The sequence below is a fragment of the Petaurus breviceps genome, unplaced genomic scaffold (genome assembly GCF_028583685.1).
Source record: "Petaurus breviceps papuanus isolate PSGF00001 unplaced genomic scaffold, PetGlider_PUasm1.0 229, whole genome shotgun sequence".
Classification (NCBI taxonomy): Eukaryota; Metazoa; Chordata; class Mammalia; order Diprotodontia; family Petauridae; genus Petaurus; species Petaurus breviceps.
In genome coordinates, this window is record NW_027185903.1 from 9,622,687 (window position 1) to 9,643,191 (window position 20,505).

Consider the following 20,505-nt stretch of genomic DNA (forward strand, 5'->3'; position numbering starts at 1 on the left):
TTTTTTAGTAGGGCCTAAGAGGGCTCTCCTATGAAAATCTATTTATTTACTCCTTTTCTAAATGCAACTTCAGTAAACCTGGTTTATACTCCTAACACTAACAAACATATTTCAAGTTGACAACAGATTAGAAAATGCAAATTAGAAGCAGAGAGATGATGGCTACAGGCAGTCAATGATAAATGGGAGAAATTGTGTCAACAAAGAGGGCAGAAAAAAATATAAAAAGCACATAAGGCTAAGGCCCTTTACCACAGGGGATAGACCACTGATAGAGCACAATCAAAAGTCAGAATTAAGGTTGCCAAGAGAAATATCAACAATCTCAGCTATGCTAATGATATCACTGATGGAAAAAGGTGAAGAATAATTAAGAAGCCTCTTGATGAGGGTAAAAGAAGAGATTGTAAAAACTGTTTGAAGCTCAACATTAAAAAAAATCACTTCTAAACAAATGAACAACAAAAAAATGAAGCACTGGGTCTATCACTCTATTATAATGAAGAACAATAAACTTATGTTTATAATTATGATTGTCATCAAAAAAACTCATTTTGTTTAAAAAGGCAATATAATAAACATAGACATATATGACAGATACTAATTTGGAAGGGACTCATTCATTTTAGTGTAAGAATACGAAATCTTAGCAAGGTAGAATGACTTGCTCAGACTTATAGCTAGTGTGTAGGAAGTTGAGACTAGTATAAATTCTCCCAATTCTCTCCTATACAAACTCACCCTCCTTGAGAGGTTTCCACCCAAATTCTTAAGATTAAAAAAAAAATGGTTCTTAAAAGGGCAAAACCTCAGCTTTTTCCTAGCAAAATGCACTATTCAGAATAATTCATTCCTTCCAATATTGCAGAGGGTGATTGATAGACCACAGTAGCTTAATTTTGTAATTATTCCAAGGGTAGATGTCTTGTCTCCCAAATTAAATTATCAGCTCCTTATAGGCAGGGACTATGTTTTATTCTTTTGTACTGTATGTTATCTACCACAACTCATGGAACAAATATTTGTCTTGAAGTAGTTAACGGAAAGGTGCAGCAATTGCTGACTAACAATGCGTATGAAAATCACTCTTGCTTATGCTTGTCACTAAATAGGAGATGGACTTGATAGCCAACAATAAAGCACCACTGAAGGAAAAAATATGCCTACCAAAAGACATTTACTCTAGTAGCCCAAATGATTAAACAATAACAGCATACTTGTTTAAAACATATTGTTACTTTCTTAAAGCTTCGATGCATGTGTCTAAGATATAAAAATAATAGGTTGTAAGAATATGCTAAATTTATGCCAAAGCCTTTCAAATGATTCACTAAAATCTATTATTTTAAAATAAAATTATAAGAAGCAATAATATTAAAAGAACTGTATGATTCCACTTCTAAAACTTTTTACCTAAAGCTTTTAATAATTTCCTTTTTTCCTAAATTTTCTATTAATAAATTTTTCCACAATTCCCTTAAAAATACATACCTAACTCCATTCTAATTTGGTTCTTCCATTAATCTTTATAGATATTACCTGTTCTACCATTTGTTGACACGGTAAAGAAATTCTACTTGAGGGACCTAGGTGGCACAGTGCATAGAGCAAGAAGTCAAATCCAACATCAGGCACTTACAACTTGTGTGACCCTGGGCAAATCACCCAAGGTCACACAACGGCCTCAGCTTCCTCAACTGTAAAATAAAGTTAATAATAATACCTACCACCAAGGATAATTGAGAGGAACAAATAGAAGATAACATTTGTAAGCACTTAATGTTTATTTCCTTCCTAAGAACTTGATAGTACCCTCCAAATTAAACCACATATACTTTAATACTCATGATTTTAATGCAAAGTTGGCATAAGAATGGATTACATAACCTGTTGAAAAAGTCTCAGGATCAAGAAAAAGAACTCAAAGGCTATAGGAAGACTATACATAAGATTTACACCCACTACATGCCATCAGTGAGAGAGACAGAGTGACAGAGAGGAAAAAGGAGCAGGTTGGTGGTGGTGGAACTATAATCAGAGAGCAAATGATTGGTTACTGATATGGGAATCATTTTGGAATTAGATGTCTGTATAAAATTGGAACATTAACTTTGAACAGTTCAGACCAAAATCAACACCAAATGAGAATGAAAAGACCTGTCACATAATTAAAGCCACTGCCTGTTCAAACATTTATTAAGTCAATAAACATGAACTAAGCACCTACTGTTGCCAGGCATTATGTTAAGCACAGAGGAAAACAAAGAAAAACAGGCCCCAATCTCAAAAGACAAGATGCTAATATCTATGTAAAAACAAGATACATACAGAATAAACTCTAGATAACCACACAGAGAAGGGAATGGAATTAAGTGGAAACAGGAAAGGCTTCCTATAGAAAGTGAGATTTTAGCTGGGGTTTGAAGGAAGTCAGGAGGCAAAGATGAAGAGAGGAAAAATTCTAAGCATGGGGGAAAAACCAGTGTAAATGGAAGTCAGGAAATGTAGTACCTTGTTTGAAAAACAAGAAGGAATCCAATATCATTGAATTACAGAGTATGGGGTGAGGGGAATATAAGATAAAAGATTGGAAACAGGGTGAAGGGAAGCTAGGTTACCAAGCTTTGAAAAACAGAGGATTGCGTATCTGATTCTGGGAGTGACAAGGAAGACACTGGAGTTTATGGAGTAGGGGGTAGACAATGTCAGATCTGAGTCTTTCGAAGATCACTTGATGATGGATGAATGGAGGATGGACTGGAGAGACTTGAATTCAAACAGCATGCTATTGAAACAGCCCAGGCCTTAGGTTATGAGAGTAGTGACAGTGTCAAAGAGAAAGGGGTGAATACCAGAGGTGTTGTGAAGTTTGACGTGACAGGACATAACAGCAGACTGCACTGGGAGGACTGTGTGGGAGAGGGAAAAGAGTATAGTAGGGAAGATAGTGAGGAGTCAAGGATGACACCCAGAGTTGTGAGCCTGGGTAATTCAAAAAACGGTGCTGCTTTCTACAGTAAATAGGGATGTTAGGAAGAGTGGAGCATTTCAGGGGGAAAGATAATGAATTCAATTTTGGATATGCTCAGCTGAAGATGACTATAAGACATCTTAAAAGTTTAACCTGTCAAACAGACATCTGGAGATGGAAAGCTGCAATAGAGAGGTTAGGGCTGGATAAGAAACAACTTGGTGACAAGTGGACAGAATGTTATTACTACAGTCAGGAAAGTATGAGTTCAGATTCAGCCTCAAACACTAGTCATATGGCCTTAGGCAAGTCATTTAACCTGTTTGACTTGGTTTCCTCATCTGTAAAATGAGGGTAAAACTAGCACTTACCTCTCAGGGTTTTTGTGAGGATCAAATGAAATAACTGTAAACTTCTTGGCACAGTGTCTGGCAAGCAGTAAGCACAATATATATGTTAGCTAGTAGTAGTCACTGCTGTTGTAGTAGTGGTAGTGGCAGTAATAGTGGTGGTGCTAGCAGCAGCAGCAACAGTAGTAGTAGAAAATTATTTCAGAATCATCAGCAGAGAGATAATTGAATCCATGGGAGCTTATGAAATCGCCAAGTGAAATAGTATATAGGAAAAAGAAAAGAGGGACCAGGGCATAACCCCACTGTACACACAGTTTGTGGATGTGACCTACATGAAGATCTAGCAAAAGAGACTGAGAAGGACTGGTCGAATAGGTAGGAGAATGAAGAGAAAATAGTGCCTGAAAACCTAAAGAGAAGAAAGTATCAAGGAGAAGAGACTGACTGACAGTGTCAAAGGCTACAGAGAAGTCAAAAAGAATGAGAACTGAGCAAAGGACACTAGATTTGGCAATTAAGAGACTGTTAGTAATTTTGAAAAGAACCAGTGATGCCAAAATATGGGAAATGGATCAAGGAGAAAATATGAACACTATACCAATTTTCTACAAAAGTTTAAATGATTTGCCACCATGAGGAACCCAAGAAAGCATAGAAACTGACTGAGCTAGCAAATATTTGATATCCTTGCCAAGTGGAGAAATGGAAGCCAAAGGATGTACCGATTTAGCATGTCAACTCTCCAGCATGTAAAACCTTATATAAGTGATCGTAAGACTGTGAATAGTACTGCTTTATAAAACAATGGAGGGAAGGATGAGTTTGCAAAAACTGTTTTGTTTTTTGGTAAGTTAAATGATCTAGGTCCAAGATATGAAAAACAGAAATCTATCAAGATTCCTATAAGAAACTTATTTTTCATCAATGAATGATAAAGTAAGCACTTAATGTGTGCTTATGACAGTAGAATGAGTGCACCTGCACATTCTCTACAGATCATTCCCCAATATACTTAGACGAGTAATAGATTTGGCGTCAGGAAGTAGAATTAGCACTATATATACTAAGGGCATGAAGAACAGAGAAAAAAAATCTGTAGGGCCATGCCCAAGGCAACAAAATTGAGAACACAGAAGACTTGACAGGCAAGAAACAATAGAAGAGAACTGATAGTAGGGAGTATACTAAATTGGAAAGGGGGGAGAGAATGAGATGAAACTGCAAGTAGAAAAAAAAATCTGGAAGATTATCAAGTACTACCAACCATTCTTTTTGCTCTTTTCTACAAAAATCAATAACAAGAATATTTTTATGAGAATTATTTACATATGTATTGATAAGGCAGACTTTCATAAGCATAGAAGACCACATCTTTACAGTTACAGAGCTGGAAGAAACATGTAGAAAATACAAGATCCTATTGTACTTATCTATTAGCTATAAAAAAAATTTGATCCAGTACAGCAAAATGCAACACTAAAGGATCTTTTCCAAAAAGTTATCTCCCATCCCAATAACTCCAATGGCTTCTTACTGCCTCCAGGAGGAAACACAAAATGCTGTATTTGACATTCAAAGCCCTTCATAACCTAGCCCCCTCCTACCTTTCTATTCTTCTTACATTCATTCAGTGACAATGGCTTCCTGGCTGTTCCACAAACAAGACATTCCATCAATCAGCTGAATACTCTCCCTCCTCTACTCTGACTACTGACCTTTAAGTCCCAACTAAAATCTCACTTTCTGAAAAAAAATTTCACCGATCCTTTAACTCCAGTGCCTCCCTTCTTTTAATTCTCATTACATATATGAATAGTCAATTAAAATAAATTTCCACATTGGCCATGTCTAAAAAAATTGGTCTCATTATGCATTGAGTCCTTCACTTCTCTATCAACAGGTAGCCTATGTTTCATTATTAGTCCTCTAGAAAAGTGACTGGTCACTATACTAATAAAAGTTCAGCACAAGAGTATCATGCATATCTATCGATTCCCTAACTTATGGGCACTACCTCAGATTCCCATACTTTGCCACCTCAAAGACTTAAAATATTTTTGCACATCCATAATGAGGCTTTTTGCTTCTATCATTCAATCTCCTCTCCATCTAATTCTCCTCCCCCTCTCCTTCTGCCCTTTCCCTCCAATTTTCCTGTTGGGTGAAATGGATTTTTGTACCCAATCTCTGTGTGTATTACTCCTTTTGACCAGTTCAGATGAGAGTGTCCTCCCCTACCTCTTCTTACTTGTTTATTTTGATAGCCATTTGTTGCACCCTGAATGTGAGAGATAATTTTACCTAACTTTTCTTTCCCTTTGCCACCTTCTGCCCTGTATTTGTCTTTTCCTCTCTTTCCATTCTTTTCTTAAGATCATTAAGACATAGAACTATTCTCAGGACTTGTCTAATTCCCTCTATGAATTTTGATGCTAGGGTTCAGAGGAAATAGGTATCACCTCCCCATATTTGAATATAAGCAATTTATCCTTGTTTAGTCCTTTACCCGTTCATGTTTCTCTTCACTCCTGTGTCTGAATTTCAAAGTTTCCCCACAGCTCTGGTCTTTTCACCAGAATGTTGAGAAGTGCTCAACTGCATTAAAAATCCATTTTTCCTCTGTAGGATTATATCAAGTTTTGCTGGGTAAATTATTCATGATTGTAATCCCATATCCTTTTCCTCATGAAATACTGTATTCCAAGTTCTCCATTACTTTATTGTAGTGGCTGGTAAAACACTAGTGACCCTGATTATGGCATCTCAGTACTTAAATACTTTCTTTCTGACTACATTTGGTTATTTTTCCTTTGTTCTGGGTTTTGGCTGTGGTGTTCCTGGGAGTTTACATTTTGGGGTTTCTCTATTTCCACTTTGTCTTCTAATTCTAAATCTCTGGGAAATTTTCTTTTTAAGATTTCTTATAATAGGATGTCTAGGTTCTTTTTGGTCATGGTGTTCATTTAACAAGTTCAGTGATTCTTACATTTTTTTTTATATTTTGTTTCCAGGTCAGTTGTTTTTGCTATGAGATACTTCACATTTTCTTCTATTTTTTTTCCCCAGTCTTTTGATTTTATTATTTCTTGTTGCCTCATTTAAGTCATTGGTTTCTGTTTGGTTCATTTTAATTTTCAGGAAGTTTGTTGTTTGGGCAAAGTTTTGTACCTCTTGTGCCAAACTGTTAATTCCCTTTCCAATTTTTTCTTCCACAGCTTTATTTTTCATTTTTTTTCCTTAAGCATTCTCATTCCATTTATAAAAAGATTTCTTAACTCTTTTTTAACTCTTGCTTCATCTCTTCCAGAAAATCTGTGTCTGAACTGTGAGGTACTGCTTGAGGACAGTTTTGGAGTCACTCTTCTGCATCTGTGTCTTGAGCATCCTTGGCACCATAATAAATCATTAGAGTGGGGTTGTTTTTTGGTTTGCTCATTCTTCCATTCTACTTCCTAACTTCAGAGTTGATGTTAGGGTTGGGTTTTGCCACATTTCTGAAGGGATATTCTGGGCTAGCCCTGTTGCTGCTTTCTTGGGACTGAGTGTTGTGTTACTCTAGGCTCTAGAAACAGGCTAGTGACCTACAAACTTCTAGTGCTCCCAAAAGGGGTCATCTCCAAAACAGGGGTCCACCCCAAAACTGAATGCTACAGTTACCTGACCTGGGTCTATACAATAGTAGGTTGCTACTGGATTCCACACTTATTAGTCAGTTAGAAAGCCCAACTGATTCAAAGTGGAAGAATTATAGTCTCCCCTTTGGTCTGAGTTTCCTGTGTTGGTTATTCCTCTGAAGACTGAACTAGATGCTGAAAGTAAGATCCTGCTTTATGCCTGAGATCTGAGCTGTACCACTGGTACTACTGGCTTTCTGAACTTTCTTCTTTTTCAGTACACCATATACCAACCAGGTCCCCTTCTTACTCTACCTTGTATCTTCAACTTGGAACTAGGTAGTAGGAGACAAAGTTGCCAATTGGTACCTGTCTCCATTGCAGTGCCCTAATACAGGTGTGGGGAGGCCCTAGTATGAGTCTGAGAATTCCTTTTGTGCTAGTATGCAGTCTTTCCCTAGGTGCTAGAGTTCTCCATAGGCTAAGTAAGTACTCCTGCCCTGACCCTGTCTCCACTGTCTGCAGACTTCACTGTATCAACCTGGCCCAAAGGACTCACTGTAACTTTTTCTGTATTTCTCCATCAGGATTTAGTCTGGTGCATTTTATAGATCTGTTATTTCGCAAATGAGATACCCACAGTAGCTGCTATGAATATGCAGGCGTATTCCCAGGTTCGAATTGCAAGATATAACACTCTCTTCTAGAAGATTAAACCAAGACATTTATTCAAACACCAGAAAGCCAAATCCATCATAGTAACAAAGAAGTCTACACACATTGCCAATGCAGGGAGCACTGACACCCCAAGCATTCTTTTTAAGATAGAATCCATAAAGGTCACCAATGAAGGAAATACAAACATCCCAAGCCTTCCCTCCTATAAGACCTCCCCTCAAAACAAGTTCCCCCAGGCAAAAATCTTCCCTCTCTCACTCACCTAGCTACTCTGCCTGCTCTCTCTCTCTCTCTCCCAGTTGTCTTACTCCCATGTCCTGCTCCTCCCACCACAAGCTCATGTGACTCAGGCTCAAAGCAGGTCACATAGGTCTATTCATGGGCAAGAAAGATCTTTCCATTTCATTAACAATACATCAGTTTGAAGAGTTGTGGATGGGAGCTCAATTTCATTGGTTCCTTCTCCTCCACCATCGTGACTTCTAAATTCCCTTCCAGATCTAAATTCTACGATCCTATGATTAATAAGAAATACAAAAATTTCATGTTGTATTTATTATGCATGTGGCACTATATTAGACTTAACAGAATGATTAAAGTCCCTGTATCCTATGTAGAAGTACTATGAAATGGTAACCCAAAGAACTCTTTTTTATCAATTTATTACACTAATACTTCCATCCCAAACATTTCTCAAATTACACCGTAATCATTGAAAGGTGAAAAGATGAGCTGTTGGAATTTAGAAAAGTAGAGATTTGGTGCTTTATTGCCAATAGTTCGTATTCCGCAACTTTTATGAAATGTTATCAGAAAACCACAATGGTCAATAATGTTTAAGTCCTCATACCTTAAATGGTCAACTCTCAATGGAGATAACTATAAATACAAAATTTTTTTTTTGCTTTTTTGGAGGGGGGAAGGCAGGGCAATTGGGGTCAAATGACTTGCCCAAGGTCACACGGCTACTAAATATTAAGTGTCTGAGGACAGATATGAACTCAGGTTGTCCTGACTCCAGGGTTAGTGCTCTATTCACTGCACCACCTAGCCGGCCCTATAAACATAACTTTTAAAAAAGGAAAACCCAAAGGTCATTTGTTTGACTTAATAATGTGATACTCGTACTTTCTCTTCTTCATTCATACACTTTCCTTGTCTAATATCCTATAACCTCCCTAATTCTACAAACCAAAAGAACCCAAATTGGTAAGGATAATTCACTAAGTAGATAATCCACAAAGGATAATTAAAAGTTTATATTTATATATTATATATATAATCACATATTATATATATAATTATATATATTATATATATTTACATTTGTATTTGGGGGTTTGTTTTTTTATATTTTATTTTGGTACATAAAAAAGAATTAAGAGACTTTTTGCTTGTTTAAAGCCAATTCAATCTCAATTATTAGAGTCAAACACTGGATATGTGCTCACAAACTTGTGACTTAAAAGAAAATAGGTTCTATTTTTTTTTTTTACATGAAAATGCCCCCACAGGTTAAGTAGTTAAGGGAGATGAACAAATGGTTCTCAAAAAAATGCTCCAAATCACTAATAATGGGAGAAATGTAAGTCAGAACAACCCTGAGGTTTTACCTCACACCCTGCAAGTTCACAAAGATAACAAAAAACTGCCATCCTCAATATTGCAGAATTGTGGAATGATGATCTTGGTGTAAGTGTAAAATGGTAGGATCATTTTGGAAAGCAATCTGACATAATACAAATAAAGTGACTAAAATGTCCATACTCTCTGAACCAGACTCCACTGCTGAGCTTATACTGCAAGGAAGTCATCAGTTAGAAAAATGTCTCTACATACACCAAAATATTTATAACAGCACTTTTTGTGATAGCAAAGAACTGGAGACAAAGTAGACGACCATCGATTTGGGAATGGCTAAACAACCTGTGGCACATGAAGGTAATGGTATATTACTGTACTGTGAGAAATGACGTATGTGATAGAGAAGCATGAAAAGATCTATATGAACTGATGCAAAGTGAAATAAGCAGAGGCAAGAAAACAATATATATAGTAACTATCAGAATGCAAATGGAAAGAACACACCAAAAAAACCCCAACAAGGTAATTAACAAAATTATAAAGATCACTTGAATAAAGAGCTATGAGAAAACACCCTGAACCTACCCCTTCGTAGAGGTGGGAGGTCCATAAGTGTTACACATTGCACGTTTTCAGGCTTTATCAATGTATTGCTCAATTGTGCAAGGATTTGCTGCTTCCTTCTACCAAGGTCTTGGGTTTCTTAAAATAGGGTCAAGCCAGAAGAGATTCAGGACTAGAAAAAGCAAAGAATGGAGCATTTGTATGTTTATCTGCACATTTGACTACATCCTACAGTGAAATGTCAACTCAATTTTATATACTAATAAGGGGATACAGAGGTATAGACATATCTAAATAGATGTTTGTAATTTTCTTTGAAACATTGGATTTGTTTGTCCTCACATTCCTTCCCTTCAGAACTACCTTTCCAACTGTGTTTCACTTATGAAACTATTAAAATTAATTTTGATTTTTTGATCTTATACTACTGGTGGCGACAGAAAGCTGAACTGTGATTTAAATTTGTAGGTAATCCATATACAATCAGTTGAAAGGTTAACAAACATCATTCACCAAACCTAGTATATATAGAGTACTGTGCTGGGGCTGAGACATGTACAAATAAACAAAAAAAGACATGGCTTCTGCCTTCAAGTTTACAATTTAATAAGGGGGGATAATGGTGGTACAGAAATACCATTAGATCCTAAGTACACATGAAGGAGAAAAAAATTTCATGAGAGGAGGTAGAGATCATTGAAAACTGGAAAAAGGCAGAAAGATTTCATGGAGCATAAGCTAGTTATATTATATTTTAGATTATGGACAGGAAGGAAGATTAAGCCATTCTAGACTCTTAAGGAAGAGTAGGAAGAAAAGCCCTGAGGAGATAGTGTAGGGTATTTTTAGGGAATGGTGAGTAATTTAGTTTGACTAGAAGGAAATATGCAATATAATACTATTAATACTCTGCATTTTTCTCTATTTCATATTATCTGTGCCACTTCCCTGTTATGGTTACATAGAAGCTAATTAAGGTCAAGTCAACAAGTATTTATTAAGGTCTCACTGTGCCATGTACTATGTTAAGTATACATAGGAAGTCTGTGCTGGAGACAACACAATCGAGAACACTGAAAGTCAAGAGAGGCTCTAAAGCTTGGGGAGTTTTCAATTTCTTTTATAGCATATATCACCAGTTCCACATTGCTAAATATTGAAAAATTACCACATCTAAATGTATGCTATGTTTTTGTTGTGCAATTCAATATTTTAAACATTATATGTTTTTAAAAGAAGTATCATAGGCTTAAGTTTCAAATCTTTTGTACAATCAAATTTATAGGTTTGACAACTTATTGCTTGACTAGAGACTATCTATAGTCTCTAATTCTCCAAAACTGAGAGGTATTAAAACCTTATATATTCATGAAGAAGTGGTATCATTCTATTGTCATTACTCATTTCACTATGATTTGAGAGAATTTTTGTTATTAGTTAGGTGGTTAAAAATAATTACCAAGTATATGAATGACTGTTATGAACTCAGCACTGAATATTAGAGTTACAGAAAAAGCATACAAACATGTAGGATCATACATTTAGTGTGGAAGGGATCTTGGAAAGCAAGTATCTGTCTGTATCCCTCCCCAATCCCATTGTACAGCTGAGGAAACTGAGAATCAGAGAAGTAAAGTGACTTGCCCCAGGTCACAGATAAGGAGTAGAACCAAGATTCTATCAGGTCTTCTTACTTCAAAAATCCAGTTTGCAGCCTTCTTGTTGGAAAAATGAGGCTGACACACTAGACACAGTAAATAATATATAACATTATTTAAGTGCTAACTAGTTTGGTAGCAGCCAGAGAAGTGACCTTGAAGGACTAGGTGGAGACAAGGACATTCTATAAAACTAGAACAAATATAGGGAAAAATAAGTAAGCAAAATATTAAATACCTTTTTCCACTTTTAAATACCAAAAAAGCCACACTGACAATTTTATTTTTTAAATCAGTTTTTATTGTCTTGTTTCTTACATTATCATAGTTATCCCCAATATCCTTCCTCTCCCCGTCCCAGAGAGCCATCCCATATAACAAATATTACTTTAAAAAGAGGAAAAAACATCAGCATAACTGTGTAATAAACTTAAAGAGTCCAAAAAAAAGTGTGATGTTTAATGAGTTTGACCTCTCACCTCCATAAAGGGGTGGGAAGAGAGGTACTTTTTATATCTCTTCATTCAAATCATACTTGACCTTTGAAATTGTGTTATATTCACCTATAACTCTTTGGTATGTGGTTGCTTTCCATTTACACTGTTATAGTTATTTTGTATACTGTTTTCTTGGCTCTACTTACTTCACTTTGCCTTAATTCAAGTAGCTCTTTCCATGCTTCTCTATTCATCACATATATAATTTCTTACATATAGCACAGTAATATGCCATTACATTCATGTAGGGATTTTCTTCTTACTGATGGCTTCATTAGGATATACACCAAGTAAAGGAGCTCTGGTTTAAAGGGCATGAACAATTTGGTCACTTTATTTGCATAATTGCAGAATGCTTTCCAAAATAGTCATACTGATTATCAAAAATGTATCCATCATTCCATATCCCCTCCAACATTGAATATTGCCATTTTTTTATCTTACCTATCTGCAGTGTGTGAGCTAACTATAACTTAAATTAAAAGTACTATGTCTCACACATACATATATTACCAATTATAAAGACTGGTTTAGAAGGGTTTAACAGTTATAAAAGCTTTCTCTTAACTTGCCTATGGTTCCTAAAAGGTGGTATAATCAAAATGATAAGGCTAAGACTTTAGTGATCACAGTACAACTTATTCATCTGACAAAGGAAAAAGATGAAGATCCACAGAAATAACTTATACAGAGCCCAACTGCTACTTTTTAAGGATTTGGGAACGGAACTAAACTCACCTGCCTTCTAAGTCCAATGCCCTTGTCCTTATACAACCCTGACTCTTACTTCCTCCTTTAAATGCTCTCCCTCTCAACTTCTGAGAAACCATTCTGTTTCTTCTCCTACTCTTGACTCCTTTTTCCTTCTTTTTTGCTAAGTTCTCTTCTTATTGCCCCTTAACAGTGTTCTCCAAGTTTAACAATGATCCTTTTTTATTTACTTCTTCAGAGTACACCTCCTCTATGTTGATGTCTCCAAGACCTCTATTTATGTCTAGGTTGACTACTGTCTGCTCTCTAGCACCCTATCTCCAGTTGGCTGAACACTAATTGCAAGATGGATGTTTCAATATCGCCTAAAACTAAACACTATAGTAACTGACATTTATATACAGCCAGTTCATGCCTAATAATCACAATTATGCAAAATCAAGCAATTAAAAAACCACAGGGTTTATGAGGAAAATGGGGTTAGGAACACAACACTCGAAAACTTTATCAGTGACAGACAAAAAAAAAAGACAGGGACCAAATAAAAACAGCAGCACAGTGCTGTACATGTCAAATAGTTAAGAAATACATAAATACTAAACAAAACAGTTGTGGCCTTAAGATTACTGCTCCCAGGTTCCCACAAGGCAGAGGCTGGTAAAACTGAGTGGCAGGAGGGGTGTACCTCAATCATGGTGTTAGATGGAAGAATGGATAAAAATAAACCATCAGCCCATGGCTCCTATTGCACCAGAGGACATACAATAAACATGGTACTTTACCTTGAAAAAGACCCAAAGCACGAATATGGAACTGGAGGTTAGAGGGATTGCAGCTTGTGAATAATTGTGAAGTGGTGCAATTTTCTGTTCTCTGCTTTTTCATAGATAAAAATTTCACATAAGCAAACACAAAATTCAAGTTATGCTCAAATTGTTCCTTAATGTATCAACTGTGGGAACAAATTCACCTTTTCAAAACAAGTGACAAAGCAGAATTTGCTGTAGTTTCTTAAAGTTGACAAATCATTTCATTTATATATATCTCATCTGAACCACTAACAGGGAGGTAAGCTAAGGTATTATCCCCACTTTATAGACAAAGAAACTGAAGCTCACTGAAATTAAGTGATATGTCAATGGTCAAACAGCTACTAAGTGCTAAAGGCAGAATTCAAACCTAGTTTTCTGCTAACTATAAATCCAGCAAATCTGAAACTGTTTTCAAAGGCAGTATAGTACAGCAGAAAAGGTACTGAATTTGTAACAAAGGACCTCAGTTCAAATCCTGACTCAGTCACTTACTACTAGCTCTGAAACCTTAGATAAGCCACTTACTCTCTCTAGATCTGTTTCCCACCTGCAAAATGGGACTTAGAGCAAGTGAGTGTGTGTGTGTGTGTGTGTGTGTGTGTGTGTATGTGTATTAGACTAGAACAGCCATGGGAACCTATGGCCTCAAGGCCACACGTGGCCCTCTAGGTCAAGTGCAGCCCTTTGATTCAGTCAAAGGGCCATTTCTGAGGACCCAGGGAGCCACATGTGGCCTTGAGGCTGCAGGTTCCCTCCCAGCTCTAGATCTATGATACTAATTTTTTATCTTCTCTCTCAAAGATAAAACTTTCTTTTTTCCTTTTAGTTGGTAATGCCATAATTTCACATTTGCCTCAGGCTTGCAAATTTGGAATTACTTTTGTCTTTTTGCTTTCTTTACTCCTCACAGCCACCTTTCCATGTTCAATCTCACCAATTCTCCTTCTGCATTTCTTCTTAGTTTCATTATTATTCATTTCCATAGCCACCACCCTGCCCTCATCAGTTTCATATTCTACCTAAAGCCACCCCCTATTCTTACATACTATGGGGATGTGCTAGACACAGTCATTTTACAAATAAACAAATACAATTTAAATAATGAAGCCACACATACAAAAAGAAAACAGGAAAAACAAATAGCTGTATTAAAATCATAAGATTTAGAGCTGAAAGGGATTAAAGAAATGATCTGCTTTGACTCCCTTATTTAACAGAAGAGGAAACCAAGGCCCAGAGGGCAGAAGTGACTTAATCAAGGTCACACAAGTAGGAAATAGTGGAGACAGAATTTTAAACCCAGGTCTTCCAACTGAAAACTCATTTCCCCTACATCTCAGCATCAACCTTGGGTGCCACATTTTAAAATTACACTGAGAAGCAGCAGCCTGCCCAAAGGAGAACAAGCACAATCATAAGGAGACTTGAAATACTGAAGTAGAAGTTGAAGAAAGTAGAAATAGTGAGTCCAGCAAACTTTGGTGGACCATGAAAACTGTCTTTAATTATATGATAGGTTGCCATGTGGAAGCAAGATTAGAGCTGTTTTATTTTGCTCCAGAGAGTGAACCAAGGGCAATGGGTACAAGTTACTCAGACAGATTTCAGCTAGATAGATAGATACAAGGAAAACTTCCTAAAAAACTTAAGGAATCTTAAAGCCAAATGGGTTTTCCCTGAAGAACACATGAGTTCTCTATCACTGAGGGGCTTCACTTGTCATAGAATGTATTCTTTTTACAGTTTAGATCTCTCTACTATTCTTTCTAAATGTTTACTGATAATCAGATAGTCAACTCAGTTATTTAAGCTAAGGGAAAAGAGCTGGCAGGATAACAAAAAAATTTATATTTTGTTTTGCAATCTATTTGATATTTACAATTAAATAGAGGTATGTCTAATCTGGGAATTCACTGCAAACAAAGTAGTAGCCATACCAAGAGTAGCTTAGCTTTACTATCTTGTTCACCTTCAATTCATTAAGTGTCAGACAAGACATTCAGACCAACCAAAAAGCCAGGGTGTGTTTTTGTGAACTCCTTTGGCAATATGTGAAATCCATGGAACCTTTCTCATAATAAGGCTTTTAAATGTATGAAAAGCTTAGTATTACAAAGGAAACTAGTTATACTGAAATAGTTTAAAAAATATTTTAAGTTCATGGACCCCAGATTAATAGTTTTTCTAAAAAAAGTTCATGGACTCCTACACTAAAGTCTGTCCCCTGAAAAGATCCCTTAAGTAGAAGTAGTAGTTAGGATATTTGGGTTTCAATGCATGGGAAATAGAGGGAAATGAGATATTAACAAAGATATAAACAGATTTAAAGCTGTGCATAGTTAGTGCCTGGGAAGTCAATAAATTAAATAATTAATTTGAATGGCTAGATTTGACAGCAGAGAGACTTGGGATAGGAGCTACAGCATGATTTCAATGGTACAAAGAACTCCCCATGAAAAAACTTCTCAAGTCTTAGAAAGTGGTCTAGGGCACTGAGGTTAAGTGAACTTCCAAGGGTCAAACAGCCAGTATATGTCAGGGGCAGGATTTGAACCTATCCTCTATCCACTATGCAAAGCAGCCTCCCAAATAACAGAAAATAATATCACCTATTACAAATAACTAATTATAATAAGGCCTATTACAATTTTTACTGATCTCAACTGAATCAATCAACACACATTTAGTGAATGTCTGCTCTAAGTAATTAACATTATTACTACAAAGTGAGAAGCACCATACTAGATACTTGGGAAAAGTAGTAAACAAAGAAAAAGACATGTTTTCTGACTTCTTAAATGGGTTAGGCAATATTTGAATGAACTGAAAAACAAAGTATCACCTTCTCCTCCAAGTACTATTCACTTATTAATTTTCCCATGCATCTTTAGTGTACACAAATTATTCTTTTCCTATTATATTCAAGGGGAAATATATTACAGATACTCATATATGGCAGTGTACCTAGTGGAACGGCAGCTAAGTGTTGAAGTTCAAATCCAGTGTCAGACATTTACTAGCTGTGTGACTGGGCAAGTCACCCTGTTTGCCTCAGTTTCCCCATCTAATAAATGAGTTGGAGAAGGAAATGTCACACCACTCTGCTATCTTTTCCAAGAAAACCCAAAATGGGGTCATAAAGAGTTGAACACAACTGAACAACAACACCTAGTGGAAAGAATGTTGAACTCAGAATGAGAAATACCAGAGTTAAAATCCACCTCAGACCCTTACTAGCTGTGTGACCATGATAAAGTCACTTATCCCTTCTAAGTCTCAGTTTCCTCACCTGTAAAAAGGGATAATAACTAGTTAGTACTTATCCTACAGGATTCAAATGAGATAATGTGCATAAATCACTTTACAAATGTTAAGGAAAAATATATCCATCAGCTTATTTTTGTATCTAACTGGTTTTTAAAAAAATCTCAAATTTAACCATAACAACAAAATTTCTTAGTGTTAGGTATATAATAATTCAAATTCTTCCCCTTCTCTTTTTTAGATGTCGTTTACATAATTCTCATTTTATATAATAACAGAAGTATGCTAAAATTTATATTGTCATATTAACCATAGTCTCTATTTCATAGAGGCAAATTATTTCAGGTAAAATATACAAATAACTGAAAATACAGCAAAACTACTAGATATTTAAAATGTTGGCACCCCAGCCTGATTTTACAGAAGACAATCCATTTCACATACAGCTGATCCATCTACCCAGGCTACCCTTACTATTCTGTTGATTCAGAAAGGAATGGTTCAGGTCACTACTAAAATGTAATTTCTTTTCTTTTTTTTTTTGGGGGGGGGGGGAAGGGGCAAGGCAGAGCAATTGGGGTTAAGTGACTTGCCCAAGGTCACACAGTTTTGTGTTAAGTGTCTGAGGCCACATTTGAACTCAAGTCCTCCTGACTCCAGGGCCAGTGCTCTATTCACTGCGCCACCTAGCTGCCCCTAAAATGTAATTTCTAACTTCAGATTAGGTCTACAAATCCTCTTTACCCAATAAAACAATCACAGTTCTACCCCGGTAATTCTCTGGTTTACAGTTGAAAAAATATTTTCACTATAAAACTGCCAATAAATATTATAGACCTGTTTAAGTAAAGCTCCTTTGTAATATACAGTATATTATATTCTAACATCTTAGACACTGCTTTTTAAAAATTATTTTCCATTTATTCTTATGTTTAGATTTTGTTCTAACTAGACTATATAAAGTTCTCTGGGAGACAGAAACTATCTACTACCCATCTCCCATTTCCCATGCTTTTTCCCCACGAACTTCCCCTGTTTATCTCCTCTCCCCACTTTTCAGCTTCTCTTTATACTTTGTCTTCCTCTTATTAGAATGTAAGCTCCTTGAGGAAATTCTTTTTGCTTATTATATTTTCATTTCCAGCTCTTAGTATGTAGTGGCACATATTAAGCACTAAATAAATGCTTGTTAAGTTAACATGACAACAGGCATTTAATAAATGTTTGCTGGAAAAAAATATGAAGTTTAAAACCAAGGTCTGACATGTAAGACAAATCTCAGTACGTCAAGCATAACTGAAATCAAATTTGAACATTCAATTTGCAGGTCACCTGTAGACTAACCATATACCAAAGATTCAGTCAATAACCATATATACAATCTCAGTTAACCTACTATAAAAAATTTCTGAGTCAACTTAAAAGCACAGATTCCATTTGGAGTTCACCTAATTTTATCTCTTAAAAAAACTGCTCAGATATAAATCAAATTGCTAATAAACTACATGTGGTAAAAGACTAGCATGCCAAGTTTCAGTTTTGTAGGAACTAGATTTGTTTTGGTAGAAAAGCTCTGAAGATGGAAGTGACAAAACACTTTTTTGCTTATGTATTTTCCCAGTTACTGCAACTCAAGATATTGTATACTTACATTACATTCAGAAGCCAAAAAGTTTTATAGCAATCATAATGTCCAAAATTTTACTAAAGAGTATCATTTTTCCACTTAGGCAATGAACTAATTGCTGCTTCTATAACTTAAAACACTAAGTCTTCTTCTATTTGAATAAAATTCTTGAAAAAAATTCTTCTATTTGAATGTTATAGTTCTTTTGAATCCAAATCCTTAGACTCAAAGAATAAACCATTCATTAACTGTAAGATAGTTCTATCGTAGCTAGACAGCTACATGAGAGTTCAACCTTCCTGTCATTAACTGTTAAGATTTGAAAGGAATACTAAAAATATTAAAAATTGTTATACTTACTAGCCTTTTAAGTCAGAAATAGCCTCAATGAGGATGAGCTTCAAGCAATAATTTAACTACAATACAGAATCTACTTTAGATTTTTTTTTTCAATATTAAAACTGAGAAATTGAGACTAAAATTGTGTCTTCAGATAGATATGCAAAATTTAAATTTCAAAGGCTTTTTTCCTGCTTCGACGATCGGGTAAAAGACTACACCAGAGGAAAAGTCTAAGTGAAACTGGTCCTACTCCGAAACAGCAAACCAAATCAAAAGAGAGATAGAGAGAGAAGAGAAGAGAAGAATCATTTCTACAATCACCAAATCTTAGGGCAGTGGTGAACGCATTCCAACATTGCCACCGATGGAAGGAATGTTGGGCAAGGGTAGGTCTTTTAAAAATATAGCTGAGGTTTTTTACCAGTTCAGACGGTGTAAACAAACCTTCATAGCTGCAGCCGACGGTAAACAATGAACCTGCAGCAGGGTGAGGGGGCGGTCTCTGCCAACTACACTCCCGGCGGCCCGGGAAAGGGGGAGGGGGGCGTGTGGGAGGGGGATTCAGCAGCACCAGACACCTCGCAATAAGCACCCGGTTCTTCGGCTCACCACAGAAAAATATATCGATCCCTTGCATTTCCCCCGAGGTGATGAATAAAGAAGCAATCACAAATTCTGCAAGGGGGGGGGGGGGCAGGATGTGGTCGCTCTTCCCCTAGACATCCTCTTGCAACCTAAATAACAGCTTCTACCTCCCCCCTCCCCAGGCCGCCCCCAGGATTGAGTTGCACAAGGCTCCAAAAGAAAGTACATCCTTTTCCCCTTCCAAGTCCTCAAGAACCGAACAGCCCTGGAGTTCGTCTCCCCCGCTCTCTGCCACCCACCCAGGACGGTGAGAAGGCTGGCGGGGAGGGGGGCTAGCCGGGGTAGGGGAAGGGGTAGAAGCCGGGGCAGGGGCGGCCCAGGGAGGGGACGCGGAGAGAAGGGGGATGGGTCCCGCAGGGCAATCCCAGGGCCCGCGGACCTCCGGCCCGAGGTTCGGACCCAGCACCCCCCTGCCCCCCCCCGCCCCCCCTAGCCCCGGGCCCAAGACCCGGGGCCGCGCGCCGCCCCCGCCCGCCGTTACTAACCTCGGGTGAGATCCAGCGGGACATTCTCCTCGCCGCTGTCATTCCGCCCTGCGCGAAAGACAGAGAGACCCAGTTAGGACTCCCAGGCCGGCGGCGGCCCCAGCCGGAGCCGGAGCGCTGGGTGCAGCCTTCACGCCCGCCCCGCGGGCCCGGGGGACGGGAGGGGGAGAGACCACCCTGAGAGGGTGGAGCACACGGAGCGGAGGGGAGAGGGGTAGTGGAGGGTTACCTCGTATCCTGAGGTGCTTCAGCGAGCGGCCGCGGACACTCGCCGCCATGTTGACGGGCTTCAGTCACAACACCGGAAACCTCGCCCAATCGCGCGAGAGCCCCCTTCCCCTCTCCCCCGCCCTCCGCTTCCTTTCCTCCTCCCTCCCCTCCCCTCGCCTCTCCTCCCCACCCTGCGCTCGCCCTGCCTGGCCTCCACATCCTCGCTCCTCCTTCTCCTCTTTATCCTCCTCCCTCCCTCTCTTATCGCGAGCCAGGCCGGTGGGGCGGGGCGAGGGACCCAGAGCGGGAAGCCCAGGACGGGAGGACGCGCGTGCCTGCGGTGGCGGAGGCGAGGCTGGCCTTGGCAAGACTCCCCCCTCCCCCCCCATTCATGCGAACGCGTGGCCGCGGGATCTCCCCCGAAGAGCATGCCCCCGCCCGCTACTAAGTGTTCCAAAGGGAAATTCCTCCTGGAGGCTCGCGGGGGAGC

General features: G+C 38.0%; 1 protein-coding gene across 4 annotated transcripts in view; it reads right to left on the reverse strand.

Annotated features, from left to right (window-relative positions):
- Window positions 1–20,145, reverse strand: part of RICTOR (RPTOR independent companion of MTOR complex 2) — a 172,575-nt gene extending 152,430 nt beyond the window's left edge. For 3 of the 4 annotated variants that reach the window (XM_069096191.1, XM_069096192.1, XM_069096190.1), the window contains exons 1-2: window positions 20,035–20,145; window positions 19,806–19,853 (exon numbers count right to left, since the gene is read on the reverse strand). In XM_069096191.1, the coding sequence (XP_068952292.1) occupies window positions 19,806–19,853; window positions 20,035–20,083 (97 nt within the window). In that variant the 5' untranslated portion in view covers window positions 20,084–20,145. Of the gene's footprint in view, window positions 1–9,785; window positions 9,937–19,805; window positions 19,854–20,034 lie in introns of all 4 variants that reach the window. The other variant, XM_069096194.1, reaches the window with a different exon arrangement.
- Window positions 20,146–20,505: the final 360 nt, after the last annotated feature.